Source organism: Leucoraja erinacea, chromosome 9 (genome assembly GCF_028641065.1).
Source record: "Leucoraja erinacea ecotype New England chromosome 9, Leri_hhj_1, whole genome shotgun sequence".
Lineage (NCBI taxonomy): Eukaryota > Metazoa > Chordata > Chondrichthyes > Rajiformes > Rajidae > Leucoraja > Leucoraja erinaceus.
The window spans coordinates 16,790,921-16,806,009 of record NC_073385.1 but is presented as its reverse complement, the minus strand read 5'-3'; the positions used below and the strand labels follow the sequence as shown (position 1 = coordinate 16,806,009).

At 48.2% G+C, this 15,089-nt stretch overlaps 1 protein-coding gene across 1 annotated transcript in view; it reads right to left on the bottom strand.

Annotated features, from left to right (window-relative positions):
• Positions 1-15,089, bottom strand: part of tdp1 (tyrosyl-DNA phosphodiesterase 1) — a 54,004-nt gene that overhangs the window by 32,406 nt on the left and 6,509 nt on the right. The window contains exons 3-9 of the mRNA XM_055640199.1: positions 12,777-12,820; positions 8,664-8,719; positions 7,623-7,719; positions 4,739-4,773; positions 4,329-4,421; positions 1,432-1,602; positions 807-885 (exon numbers count right to left, since the gene is read on the bottom strand). Coding sequence (XP_055496174.1) covers positions 807-885; positions 1,432-1,602; positions 4,329-4,421; positions 4,739-4,773; positions 7,623-7,719; positions 8,664-8,719; positions 12,777-12,820 — 575 coding nt within the window. The remainder of the gene's footprint in view (positions 1-806; positions 886-1,431; positions 1,603-4,328; positions 4,422-4,738; positions 4,774-7,622; positions 7,720-8,663; positions 8,720-12,776; positions 12,821-15,089) is intronic.

The following is a 15,089-nucleotide window of genomic DNA, read 5'->3' as shown; positions in this document are numbered from 1 at the left end:
ATAATTGGGAGCATTATCTAATAATTGAGTATTATCTATAATTGAGAGTATTATTTAGTCTAGGACCTAATTAGGAGTATTACCTAGTCTCGGACTATAATTGGGTGTGTTATCCAGTCTAGTACTACAGTTGGAAGCATTATCCAGTCGAGGACTACAATTGGAAGTATTACCTAGTCTCGGACTATAATTGGGTGTGTTATCCAGTCTAGGACTACAATTGAGAGTATTACCTAGTCTAGTACTATAGTTGTGACTATTAACAAATAGGGCTACAATTGGGAGTATTATCTAGTTCAGGACCATAAATGCGAGAACATAATGCATCTAGTCTAAGACTATAATTTGAGTGATAGCCTAGGTCAGGTCAGGGGGAGTGATGGTCAGGTCGGGGGGAGTTCCCCCCGCCACGGGTACCATGTAAGCCCGTGCTACCTGCTCCATGGTCGGATAGTCGGCGACTAAACCGTCTCCCCCACCTGGTTTGCCAGGTGAGGAGGGGGCTGTGGACCCCCAGCAGGACCAGAAACAAGACCTGTCAAAGGGCGGATGAGCTTCTAGCGAGCCGACGGCCATCCACACTTCAGTAGAAGTTGCGATCACTGTCGTACATAGCATTGTAAGGGACGATGATAAAGCACACACACACACACACACCAACATCCTGTACCTCCAGCGGCGGAAGTCCGCAGGAACTGGAGGACAGAGATGTGTGGTGCGTCCGTCACCGTTCCTGTTGGAAACCAGCGCCACTGCGACGCTAATAATATTTTCAACGATGATGAATCCTAGCCGTATCTATGTACCTTTCGGAGTTTTAAGTGGCCCCACTTTTGCTTCTCGTTGCCTTGGTGACGACCAGGTGTGGAGCCAATGAGGTGAACTCTGCCCAGGAACAAATTTAAAAGAAGTTCAGTTGCTAAATACGAAACACTTTCAACAGTTGTGACATTAACAATGAGACACTTGCATTTGGGGAGAACCTTTCCTAAACCTCAACATGTCTTAGAGTGGTGTATTTACTGTAGACGTTGGATATACAGCGTGGAAAAAGGCCCTTCGGCCCACCGAGTCCACGCCGACCAGCGATCCCCGCACACTAGCACTATCCTACACACTCTAGGGACAATTTACATTCATACCAAGCCAATTAACCTACAGACCTGTACGTCTTTGGAGTGTGGGAGGAAACCGGAGCACCCGGAGAAAACCCACGTGGGTCACGGGGGGAATGTACAAACTCCGTACAGACCGCACCCATGGTCAGGATCGAACCTGGGTCTCTGGCGCTGTAAGGCAGCATCTATACCACTGCGCCACCGTGCCATCCACCCCCCCCCCCCCCCCCCCCCCCCGACTGTGAGACTGGATTGTGAGATGGTTGTGGCGACTGGTCACGGGGATGGGGGGGGAGGGGGAAGGGCAGGTTACCTGGTCAGTGACAGGTCGTGCTGCTTTATGTGTCCAATCCACTCGTTCAGCCCAGTTGACCGGTACGATGCCAGGTAATCGATCAGGTCCCGTTTGAACCTGGTGGCAGATTCTCCAGCTGTTTCGGGACTGCCGTCCGGTAACCGTGGATACAGTGGGCTCAGCCATATCCTATCAACGACCAGGAAGGAAGGCATTAACTTTTGAGAAAGCGGAAATACACCTTAATGACGTCAGGGTATCTATCCTGTTGGGCTCCACAAGTTTAGTTTAGTTTCAGTATAGTTTACAGATACAGCGCGGAAACAGGCCCTTTGGCCCATCGAGTCCGCGCTGACTAGTGATCCCCGCACACTAACATTACATAGTAAATGTAGATTAATTGGCTTGGTGTTTGTGTAAATCGTCCCGTGTGTGTGTGTGTGTGTGTGTGTGTGTGTGTGTGTGTGTGTGTGTGTGTGTGTGTGTGTGTGTGTGTGTGTGTGTGTGTGTGTGTGTGTGTGCGTGTGTAGGATAGTGTCAATGCGCGGGGATCGCTGGTCGGTGTGGACTCGGTGGGCCGAAGGCCTGTTTCTGCGCTGTATCTCTAAACTAAACTAAAATTATTCTACACACAGATCAGTCTAAAGAAAGGTCTCGACCCAAAACGTCACCCACTTCTTTCTCTCCAGAGATGCTGCCTGTCCGTGTGACTCCAGCATTTTGTGTCTACCTTACTCTACACACACCCTGGGGACAATTTACATTAATACCAAGCCAATTAACCTACACACCTGCATGTCTTTGGAGTGGGGGAGGAAACCGCGGATCTCGGAGAAAAGGACACTGTTTTAGGAAGGAGATGAGGAGAAATGTCTTTATTCAGAGTGTGGTGAATCCGTGGGTCTTAAACCCCCTTTTCATGGGGCGACTTGACGCAAGAGTTAACCAGAGTTGAACATCGTGGGAACCTCTTGCGATAACCGTACGGCATTCGTGGACTACCGTGGCGCTAACGGCAGGTACTCGTGTAACTTGGTGACTCGGGAGAAAATTCAAACAAGCTTGAATTTCTCCAAGAGTGACTTGTACACTTGTGGTTGAACATTGAAACATTATATGCACGTAGTGGCCAGTGCGATATCCGTACTGACTCTTGCGTGTACTGTGGGAACTCCTGCGAACGGTGAACCCGGAAGCTGGACAGAGGGGACAGAAGGCGAGTAAAAATTGTCTTCTGTGGGATTGAATTTAAAAAATAAAGATTTGCATCCGCATATGGACATCAACTTATTCATGAGTTATGTTAATGAGATTCAAGAAAATAACTATAATCTTTAAAAGGGACTTTTCTGAAAGGTCCCGCATTTTTATGGTCAATGAGAAATTTTTCACATGTAGTTCTTTGAGAGATACAGCTTGGAGTCCTCGCCGACCAGCGATCGATGCCTTTCCAAAGCAGGGTCCGGAACGCTACCAATCAATGTTTTCCAGAGACCCGTGTAAAGGAGTGAACTGCACATGCTGGTTTAAAACGAAGACAGACACAAAAAGCTGGAGTAACTCAGCGAGTCAAGCAGCATCTCTGGAGAAAAATAGGTGATGTTTCGGGATGAGACACATCTTCAGACTCAATTCCGATTAGGATGTCTGAAGAAGGGTTCCGATTCGAATCGCTACCTATACTTTTTCTCCAGAGATGCTGCCTGACACGCTGACTTACTCCAGCTTTTTATGTTTTTCTTCCCAGATCTGACTTACCTGCTGAGTTACACCAACATTTTGTGTCCGTGTTCACTATGAACATTGAATTATTTAATTTTAGGTAACTTACACTCTCTCTCCCCCGCCCACCCCCTCCCCCATGCAGTAAATGTTGGTTAACCAGTCCAAGGTTTGCAACGCTGGTTCCCTCTTGGGATCACACGATCCCTAGCCAACAATTGGCCTATCAGGGAACCAAATATAGACATAAAGTGCTGGAGTGACTCAGTGGGTCAGGCAACATCTCTGGAGGAAAGGGTTAGGCGACATTTCAGGTCGGGACCCTTCTTCAAAATACCCTGCTGAGGTAATCTGTTGTTGGCCCTGATTTGTCCCGGTTCTTGCTTCCAGTTCCCCCCCTACAATCATCCCGAAGAAGGGTCCCGACCAAAAATGTAATCTATTCCTTTTCTCCAGAGATGCTGCTTGGCCCGCTGAGTTACTCCAGCATTTTGTGTCTAACTTGCTGATTCAGACAGTTTTTGATTTACTCTGAAACACACGTTGGAAATTTAAACTTGGGCACAATTAACATCGTCTTACCGTGGGAACTCTAACTCAGCGGGCAGGCAGCAGTTAATTGTTGCTCCCTTCAGTTTCCCAGGGGGTCGGGACGGGACTGGAGTTGGGAGGGAAAGGTGGGGGAGTCGAGGGAGAGGAGGGGGAGACAGATGGGGGTGCTTCATTTACTGGCGGCGGGTGTCTGTCACTGAAACAGGCAGGTGAGATTTCACATCCACCTTGTATGTGCCTCTCTCTCTCTCCCTCCCTCCCTCTCACACAGGCTGTGAGACTCTGCCTCTGTGAATGTGCTCACTCCATCTGTGTCTCCCACATACACAGTAAAACTCTGCTTTGTGTGTGCATATACCAATTCAACCAAGGGAGGATATTTATAGTGTGTGAAAAAAAAAGTGACATCATTTGTGCCACGTGATGATTTAATTACACTTGACAGTTTACAGTGGTCATTCAAGATTTAACGGGAAAGCTCGGGAGACGGACAAGTCACTCGCACAAATAACAGAAATGCCGAGTACCGTGGGAACTCTTTGTCTACCCCCCTGTTATATCGTGTGATATCGTGCTAGACCACGACCACTTCACTCTGGCTACATCTTGCGTCAAGTCGCCCCGTGAAAAAGGCATATTACCCCTGGGTCTTCTGGTGCCAATCGCCATGGATCAAGTTAGAGGTGTGGATCACAACTCGGAAACCTTCTTCATATAAAAGCAACATCATTTTCCTGCAGGCGGGAGAGAGAACATAATGCAACAAAATAGCTTTGTACAGGGGGGCAGGGGGACGGGGAGACGGAGAGACGGAGAGACGGAGAGACGGAGAGACGGAGAGACGGAGAGACGGAGAGACGGAGAGACGGAGGCTTGTCATGTGTAACAATAAAGTATTCATTCATTCATTCATCATGGGTCAGCTATGAAGTTAAATGATAGGGAAAGCTTGAAGGGCCTGAGGGGTGGTCTGTGCTTTGGGTGGGCCCAGGGCCAGAGCATCGCCATGGCAACTCATGTAGTGTTTCGTACGTAAAAGCATTTTACTTACGTATGATGTGTTCCATAGGCGATTTCCAACTTCGCCTGAAAACATTTTAAAAAGTCTCCTTTATAAGATCATAAGTGATAGGAGTAGAATTAAGCCATTCGGCCCATTAAGTCTACTCCGCCATTCAATCTCCCCCCTCCTAACCCCATTCTCCTGCCTTCTCCCCATAACTCTGACACCCGTACTAATCAAGAATCTATCTATCTCTGCCTTAAAAATATCCGCTGACTTGGCCTCCACAGCCGTCTGTGGCAAATAATTCCAGTGCCAACAAACGCTCATCATATGTTAACCTACTCATTCCTGGGATCATTCTTGTAAACCTGCTCTGGACCCTCTCCAGAGCCAGCACATCCTTCCTCAGATACGGTGCCCAGAATTGCTCACAATATTCCAAATGCGGCCTGACCAGCGACTTATAGAGCCTCAGCATTACATCCCTGTTTTTGTATACTAGCCCTTTTGAAATAAATGATAGCATTGAGTTCGCTTTCTTTACTCACTATCTACCAATTTCTCAATTAACAAAAGTGCAACACAGAGTATTATTGTCTCATGTACCGAGTGAAAAAATATTTGTTGTATGCTGTCTTGACCCCCCCGAAAAGACTACATGATTAAATCTCAGATTATATCTATATTACTAAAAGTCTGATCTTGACCGCTTTTGGCTCGCTGTGGTGTGATTTCTGAGAGAACGCCGCCACCTACAGCCGTCATTTTTGGCCACCTCGCTCAGAGCCCCCCTCCGCCTTCCGGGACCAGAGGATTGTTCCCATCGATGAAAAATCAGACAGATATTAATGTTTTTAAAAAAATTCCCCATTCTCTCTGCTGCCCCCGCTGGCGGCATGGGGGGCGGGACTATAAAACCCGGAAGTGTAGTCCCTCACTCAGTCTCTGCCAGACCCAGGAAGCGAGAGGGTCACGGCTCTCTGAGCTGCGAATAACACTGAACGCACGTCTACTCCACGGTGAGTCCCCTCGATGCGGCTGTAAGGTGGCTGCTGCCCAATTGTTTGCCTCGCCTTTTTAACAAGTTTGTGTTCATAAAATGAATTTTGGTTGTCGGGTGGCTGCTGCCCAATTGTTTGCCTGGCCCACCTCTTTCCTCTGCCCTGCCTTTGTCTCAGCCCTCTGTCTCTGCCCTCGCTCGGTTAACCCCCTCCCTCTCCCTCTCTAGCCGTGCCTGCGAGTTGGGGGCTATGCATGAGTGGATAGGGTGGGAGACGGGGTAAAAGGAGCGAGTGGATAATATTAATATTATATCATGGGGGTGGTTAGTGTGTGTGTGTGTGTGTGTGTGTGTGTGTGTGTGTGTGTGTGTGTGTGTGTGTGTGTGTGTGTGTGTGTGTGTGTGTGTGTGTGGGGGGGGGGGGGGTGGTTAGTGTGTGTGTGATGCCGCAGGCCGCCCCCTCCCCTTGCAACCGCGCTCATTGAGGGGACGGGACCCAATGGGTCCCACTTGGTCTAGTAGATATATAAAATTATGAGAGGCATAGATTACAGGGTAGATAGAATCTTTTTCCCCCCAGGAGTGCTTTCCTCCCAAAGATATACAAGCTTGTAGGTTAATTGTCTTGGTATAAATGTCAATTTTCTTTCGTGGATGTAGGATAGTGTTAATGTGTAGGGATCGCTGGTCAGAGCAGACTCGATGGGCTTAAAGGCCTGTTTCTGCGCTATATCTCTAAACTAAACTAGAGGGGAAAGGCTTAGGCTGAGAAGAGGAATGTTTAATGGGGATGTGCAGGGAAAGGTCAGGCAACGGAACCATCCTACCAACAACTAAAGAGCAGTCTGTCCTGAGCTACTCTCTACCTCATGGGAAACCCTCGGGCTATCTTTGATCGGACTTTACTGGACTATATCGAGTATGAAATGTTATTCACGTTATTTCCTTTTTCATGCATCTGTACACTGTGGACGGCTCGATTGTAATCATATATTGATTTCCCGCTGACTGGTTAGCACGCAACAAAAGCTGTTCACGGTACCTTGGTACACGTGACAATAAACTAAACTCAAACCCAAGAATTCACCCATTGCCGCTCAAGCAGGCAAGGCCGCCCTCTGGTGGACATGTGCAGACTTACGAGAAAGGTTCCGATCCGAAACGTCACCTATCCATGTTCTCCAGAGATGCTGCCTGACCCGCTGAGTTACTCCGGCACTTTGCGTCTTTTAAAAAAAAAATCTGCAGTTCCTCGTGTCTACTGGCAAAGGTGACTGCTTAGTGGATCGTAGATGAGGAGTACATAACAGGGGACTGCACGGTGGAGCAGCTGTAGAGTTGCTGCCTCACAGCACCAAGGACCCGGGTTCGATCCTGACCAGGGGTGCTGTCTGTATGGAGTTTGTAGGTTCTCCCCGTGACCCCTTGTGGGTTTCTCCGAGATCTTCGGTTTCCTCCCACACTCCAAAGACGAGCAGGTTTGTAAGTTAATTGGCTTGGTGTAAATGTAAAAATTGTCCCTAGTGGGTATAAGATTGTGTTAATGTGCGGGGATCGCTGGTCGGCGCTGACCCGGTGGGCCGAAAGGGCCTGTTTCCGCGCAGTATCTCTAAACTCTCTCGTTGTAACAGGACTAGCTGTTAGTTAGTTAGTGTCACGTGTACCGAGGTAAAATGAAAAGCTTTTGTTGCGTATTAACCAGTCAGTGGAAAGGAAATACACGATTGTAATCGAGCCATTTACAGTGCATAGATCTGGGGTTCCCAACCCTTTTCGTCCCGTTTACCCCTGGCAACTTTAATAGCACATAACAATGTTACTTCACTTATTAATAAAATAATAAATAATGATGAACAGATACTGGTAATACCAGAACCAAACACAGTCAGTCCAAGAGAAAAAATATGTACAAATCCAGAATCAACTTACCTGACACAGGCGGACGTTGGGATAAGGGTGAGCCTCCTCGTGTAGGCGTGCTTTGGCCAGCCGTTGCTCGCCATGGACAATCAACAACGGCTTGGTCCTGAAATGGAGATGGTTTGCAAAGTGAAGGTGAGGGAATGCCCTCAATTGGGCACCGCAGTGGCACGGCCGGCAGAGCTGCTGCCTCACAGCACCGGGCGGGGACCCGGGTTCGATCCTGACCTCGGCTGCTGTCGGCGTGGAGTTTTTGCACTTTCTCCCTGTGACTGAGTTGGTTTCCAACCAGGTCCTCCAGAGGTGCTGCCTGACGCGTTGAGTTCCTCCGCTGCATCCCAAACACGTGGGGGGGGGGGGGGGGGTTGCAGGTGAATCGGGGGCTCTGTAAATTGCCACAAAGTGGCGGTCACGGAGTCGCTGCCTTACCGCGAATGCAGCGCCGGAGACCCGGGTTCAATCCCCACTACGGGTGCTGTCTGTACGGAGTTTGTACGTTCTCCCCGTGGGTTTTCTCCGAGATCTCCGGTTTCCTCCCATACTCCAAAGACGTGCAGGTTTGTAGGTTAATTGGCTTGGTAAATGTAAAATTGTCCCTAGTGGGTGTAGAATAGTGTTAATGCGCAGGGATTGCTGGTTGGCGGGGACCCGGAGGGCCAGAGGGTCTGTTTCACCACTGTATTCTCTAAACTAAAAGTGCTGGAGTAACTCAATGGGTCAGGCAGCATCTCTGGAGAGCATGGATAGGTGAGGGTTTAGTTCTGAAGAAGGGTCCCGACCAGAAACATCACCTGTCCATGTTTTCCAGATACACTGCCAGACCCGCTGAGTTACTCCAGCACTTTGTAAACCTGCATCAGCAGTTCCTTGATCTACATCTGTGAATTGCCCCCAGTTTGCGGGTGAGGGGAGTTGATGGGGATGTGGGAGAATAAAATTGGTGTAGATGGCTGGTTGATGATCACTCAGCATGGACTCGGTGGGTTGAAGGGTCTGTTTCCATGCTGCATCTCCAAACTATACCAGCCACTTGCTGAAAACCTCACTCACCTAAATTCTTCTGGGTACTGCTCCATGAGCCAAGGGATATCAATGCAGTAATTGAACTGAAAAATGAAAAAAAATCTAAATGGTATAAACGTTCCACAGATAATCCATACCACCAGGGGGCGCCGCACGATTGGCAGCCTCGCCAACAGTCTGTTTTTTTGTCTTTTTTTCGTTATTTTTAGTGTGTTTTAAAAATTTGTGTAAATGTTCTCTGGATTGTTTTTACGTGGGGTCGGGGGAAACAATTTTTCAATCTCTTACCTTGCCGGAGAAGCAATTGTTTTCTGGATCGTATCTCCGGTTGCTCTGCGGCCTAACATTGTGGAGCCGGAGGCCTTGCTTGGGACTGACTTTGAGCCCCACCGCGGGGACGTGGACTTACCATCGGGGCCGATCCCTTGTCTGGGATCGACGCTCCAACCGTGGCCTGCGGATTTCACCATCGAGGAGCTCGCAGTCACGGGCAGACGCCAATGTAAGGAGCCCCAACAACGCAGAAGGTTCGACCAGCCCTGACTCGGGGTCAGTTCGCCCGGCACAGGGAAGCTGAGATTTTCCCCCCCGATGCAGGAGCTTGGTTAACCTGATGCGGAGGCTCGACTGCCGGCTACGGGAGCCAAGATCGCCCCGTCAACGGAAGCCTCGAGGCACTCGACCGCGGGAGAACAAAGAAGGGAAGAGATTGAACTTTTCTTCGCCTTCCATCACAGTGAGGAATGTGGAGTAGTCACTGTGCTGGATATTTATGTTAAAATGTATTTTGTGTGTTTTGTTGCTTTTTATATGTATGACTGTATGGCAAATGAAATTCCTCGTATGTTGCAAAACATACTTGGCTAATAAAGTATGATTGTAATATATTGTATTGTAAGAGGCAGGTTCTCTGGATGCTTTCGAGAGAGCTAGATAGCACTTAAAAAATAGCGGAGTCAGGGCATATAGGGAGAAGGCAGGAACGGGGTACTGATTGGGGATGATCAGCCACGATCACATTGAATGGCGGTGCTGGCTCGAAGGGCTGAATGACCTACTCCTGCACCTATTGTCTATTGTAAAATTTAAGGTTTATCCTTGGTGTACTGAGGTACACCACGCACCCTCTGTGTAAAAAGAATGCCCTGCACATCTCCTTTAAACTTCGCCCCTCTCAGCTTAAAACTATGAGCCTCTAGAATCATAGAGTGAAACAGCGTGCAAGTTGGCCCGAGGCCCAAGTTCCCCAACACCGGCCAACATGTCCCAGCTACACTAGTCCCACCTCCCTGCGATTGGCCCATATCCCTCCAAACCTGTCCTATCCATGTGCCTGTCTAACTATTTCTTAAACGTTGGGATAGTCCCAGCAACAACTACCTCCTCTGGCAGCTTGTTCCTTGCACCCACCACCCCTTGTGTGAAAAAGTTACCCAAGATTCCTATCAAATCTTTCCCCCTTCACCTTAAAGCTATGCCCTCTGGGTCTCGGTTCCCCTATTCAAGGCAAACACTATGTGCGTCTACCCTAGTATTTGATTTTCCATCCTTGGTAAAAGGGTCTGACTGTCTACCCTATCTACACCTCTCACAATTGTACATACTTCTATTTAGACAAAGGAATTAAATGTAATATCTCCAAGTTTGCAGATGACACAAAGCTGGGTGTCAGTGTGAGCTGTGAGGAGGATGCTATGAGGCTGCAGGGTAACTTGGATAGGTTGGGTGAGTGGGCAGATGCATGGCAGATGCAGTATAATGTGGATAAAGGTGAGGTTATGGCATGGTGAGTATAATGTGGATAAAGGTGAGGTTATGGCATGTTGGCCTTCATAGTGAGATAATTTGAGTATAGAAAGATGGAGGTCCTACTGCATTGTACAGGGGCCTGGTGGGACCACACCTGGAGTATTGTGTGCAGTTTTGGTCTCCTAATTTGACAAAGGACATCTATATAATTAAAAGTCTCATCTTGACCACTTCCTGTCTGCGCTGTATATTGATTTTAGAAAAAACGTTATCCTATATCACTGTGATTTTTGGCCATCTTACTCAGTCCTCCGCCGCTGAGCCAGCCCTGAGGATTTTTCCCATTGATGTAAAATAGAAAAGTTATGAGTGCTAAAAAAAACCCTTGAGATCAGCTGATTGGTCCTCTCACCTGTCAATCACCGCAATGAATGTAACGCCCCTTCTGGGGGGGGGACACAGGACTCTAAACCCCCGGATGCCTGGACACGAGTCAGTCACCCTGCAAGATCGCGAGGGAGAGGCCACGACTGTCATTCTAAGCTGTGAATCAACTGAACTGTGAGTCTGCAATGTACTTGCAATAAATGATTTGTTAGCCCTTAATGACAATGCCATGAGTTGTTTGGCCTGCTGCCCTGCCTGTGCTTGAAACTGCAATGCTTTATTAGGTCCGACTGTGTTTGGAAGGAATAAATGCTTTATTAGGTCTGACTGTGTTTGGAAGGAATAAATGCTTTATTAAGTTCGACTATGTTTAGTCCAAAAGTCCCGCTCATTTTGTGACTTCCGCTTAGTGGACAGGTTGCGCTGATTGTGTAATTTCCAGTGAATGCAGAGGTTGCGCTGATTGCTTAACTTACGTAAGTGTATAGGTCACGTTGATTGCGGAAGTTCAGCTGACTGCGGAAGCCCCGCAGTGGAGAGGCCGCGATCAGCCGTGTGAGTAGATTCAAGAAAGTTTACTGTCATATATATGGTGTGCGAGTCAGTGTGTGTCAGTGTGTGTGTGAGTGTGTGAGTGTGTATGTGAGTGTGTGTGTGTGTGTGTGTTTGTATGTGTGTGTGTGTGTGTGTGTGTGTGTGTGTGTGTTTGTGTGTGTGTGTGTGTGTGTGTGTGTGTGTGTGTGTGTGTGTGTGTGTGTGTGTGTGTGTGTGTGTGTGTGAGTGTATATGTGTCTGTGAGTGTGTGTGAGTGAGGGTGTATGTGTATGTGTATGTGTGCGTGTGCGTGTATGTGTGTGAGGTGGAGGGTGTGTGTATGTGAGTGTGTGAGTGTATGTGTGTGAGTGCGAGTGCGAGTGCGTGTGCTAGCGCGCGCGTGTGTGTCTGTGTGCTTGCTTGTGTATATTGGAATTGGTGGAGAGGTGGAATATTGCGTTGGGGGACCAGCCCCCCCAGTGTGAAGCTGGGAACCAACGTCTCCCACTTAGTCTAGTTCTTACTATTGAGGGAGCGCAGCCTAGGTTTATCAGGTTCATTCCCGGGATGGTTGGACTGACATATGATGAAAGAATGGATCGGCTGGGCTTGTATTCACGGTAATTTAGAAGGATGAGAGGACATCCTATAGAAACATAAAACAATCGTAAGGGACTGGACAGGCTAGATGCAGGGAAAATGTTCCCGGTGTTGGGGGACTCCTGAACCAGGGGTCTTGGTGTAAGAATAAGGGGTAGGCCATTTAGGACCGAGATGAGGAAAACGTTTTTCACCCAGAGAGTTGTGAGTCTATGGAATTCTCTGCCACAGAAAGCAGTGGAGGCCAATTCACTGGATATTTTCGAGAGTTAGAGATAGCACTTAGGGCTAATGGAATCAAGGGATATGGGGAGAAAGCAGGAACGAGGTACTGATTTAGGATGATCAGCCTTGATCATATTGAATGGCGGTGCTGGGTCGATGGGCTGAATGGCCTGCTCCCGCACCTATTTTCCATGTTTCTAACAGGACTCCCCGTAACCTCCAGCGTTACAGAGAAACGCTGTGGCACGGTGGCGCAGCGGTAGAGTTGCTGCCTCACAACGCCAGAGACCCGGGTTCGATCTTGTCTACGGGTGCTGTACTGTTTGCACGTTCTCCCCATGACCGCGCGGGAGCTCCGGTTTCCTCCCACACTCCAAAGAGGCGCAGGTTTCTAGGTTAACTGGCTTTGGTAAAATTGTAAATCATCCCCAGCGCGTGTAGGATAGTGCTAGTGTGCGGGGATCGCTGGTTGGTGCGGACTCGATGGGCCGTAGGGCCTGTTTCCGCGCTGTATCTCTAAACTAAAAAACGAAATGGAAAGCCCCACTCAACCTCCTCTTGATCTTCCGTGTTCTGCATCAAACAAACCCCCAGCCCCTTTCCTACTGATCCCACCACGGCGTAATGGAACGGGAGTTTTCTCACCTGAGCAGAAGCAGTTATTGTCCCAAAGAGTGGCGATAAAATATCTGAAAGAGTTTTAGAAAACAAAAATCACGTCACCTTGTTACAGCAATGTAGAAACAAGGAACTTCAGATGCTGATTTATAATAAAAAAGACCGGAATAACTCAGCAGGTCAGGCAGCATCTGAACCGTCGCGTACTTTAGACTTTAGAGATACAGCACGGAAATAACCTATTCGGCCCGCCTGTACACTAGCACTAATCTTACACACTAGAGTCAATTTACAATAACCAGATGCCAATTAACCTACAAATCTGAAGATAGACACAAAATGCTGGAGTAACTCAGCGAGACAGGCAGCATCTCTGGATAGAAGGAATGGGTGACGTTTCAGGTCGAGACCCTTTGCTACACAACTGCCAAACCTGTACGTCTTTGGAGTGTGGGAGGAAATCGGAGAACTCAAGTGGTCATAATTTTTAAATTCTGCAGACAGCACTCGTTGTCAGGATCGAATGAACGGTCCTGACCCACCAACTACCTCATTGAAGACCTTTGGACTATCTTTAATCAGATATTTTCTGGACTTTATCTTGCACTAAATGTTGTATTCTTTAACCTGTATCTGTACACTGTGGACGGCTTGATCGCAATCATGCATAGGCTTTTCGCTGACTGGATAGTGCAACAAAAAGTCGTGTCAAGACACTTGGTGCATGTGAGGGGAAGGATAAAGCCTGGCAAATAATAGGTTGAAGATAGTCGGAGTAACTCAGCGAGACAGGCAGCATCTCCGGATAGAATGAATGGGTGATGTTTCGGTTCGAGACCCTTCTTCAGACGGAGGGGCAGGGGAATGGGAAACTAGACATATGGAAAGGTAAGGTGTGGAAATGACAGATTAAAGCAGACAATGCTCTGGGTGTCAGGGGTTATGGGGAGAAGGCAGGAGAATGAGATTGTGAGGGAGAGATAGAAACATAGAAAATAGGTGCAGGAGGAGGCCATTCAGCCCTTCGAGCCAGCACCGCTATTCATTGTGATCATGTCCCCTATCAATAACCCATGCCTGCCTTCTCCCCATATTCCTTGACTCCACTAGCCCCTAGAGCTCTATCTAACTCTCTCTTAAATCCATCCAGTGATTTGGCCTCTGTGGCAGGGAATTCCATAAATTCACAGTTCCTCAGTTCTATCCATACTTCCAAATTCCTCAGTTCTATCCATGCTTACTCCACATCTCCTAATTCTATGTCATGCCTCGCAAGGAACTGAATAGATCAACTGAATAGACTGATAGATCAGTCACGGTTGAATGGCAGAGTATACTTGATGGGCCGAATGGTCTAATTCTGCTCCTATCACTTATGATGATCAAGGGAATGTAGAATGGTCCCTTGTTGCTGAGGGTAAGCTGACAACGAGGCACACACACAGTAAAATTAACCAGGAGGACATTGAAACTCGTCTGAGAACTAAGGAGGGGGTGGGGGGACGGAGAGGGAGAGGGGATGCAAGGGCTACTCCAAGTTGGGGAAATCAATATTCATACCGCTGGGTTGTAACTGCCCAAGGGATATATGAGGTTGATATTTGTGAAGCCCGCTTGTTGAGTGTTTCAGCATATCTCAGGACGATGTTTTGGGTCAGGGCCCTTCTTCAAAGGGAGGTGGGGCCGAACAAAGCCTGGTCAGTGATGTGATGGAGGGGGGGAGGGGAGGAGGGGGGGAGGGGGGGGGAGGACGGGTTTTGGCAGATGGGCAAGATGATGCATGGTCAAAAGCGAGAGGTGGAAAGGTGGCAAAGGGGTGTTGATAAGTGGGCAGGGTCTCATAAGTAATAGGAGCGGAATTAGGCCATTCGGCCCATCAAGTCTACTACGCCATATCAATCATGGCTATCTACCTCTCCCTCCTAACCCCCATCTCCTGCCCTCCCCATAACCCCTGTCACCCGTTCTAATCAAGAATCTATCTATTTCTGCCTTAAAAATATCCATTGAAGACTCCACAGCCTTCTGTGGCAAAGAATTCCACAGACTCACCAACCTCTGACTAAAGACATTTGCTTCTCACCTCTTTCCTAAAGGAACGACCTTTACATCTGAGGCTATCACCTCTGGTCCAAGACTCTCCCACTAGTGGAAACATCCTCTCCACATCCACTCTATCCAGGCCTTTCACTATTCTGTATGTTTCAATGAGGTCCCCCCCCTCATTCTTCTAAACTCCAGCGAGTACAGGCCCAGTGCCGACAAATGCTCATCATAAGTTAACCAACTCATTCCTGGAATAATTCTTGTAAACCTCCTCTGGACCCTCTCCAGGGACAG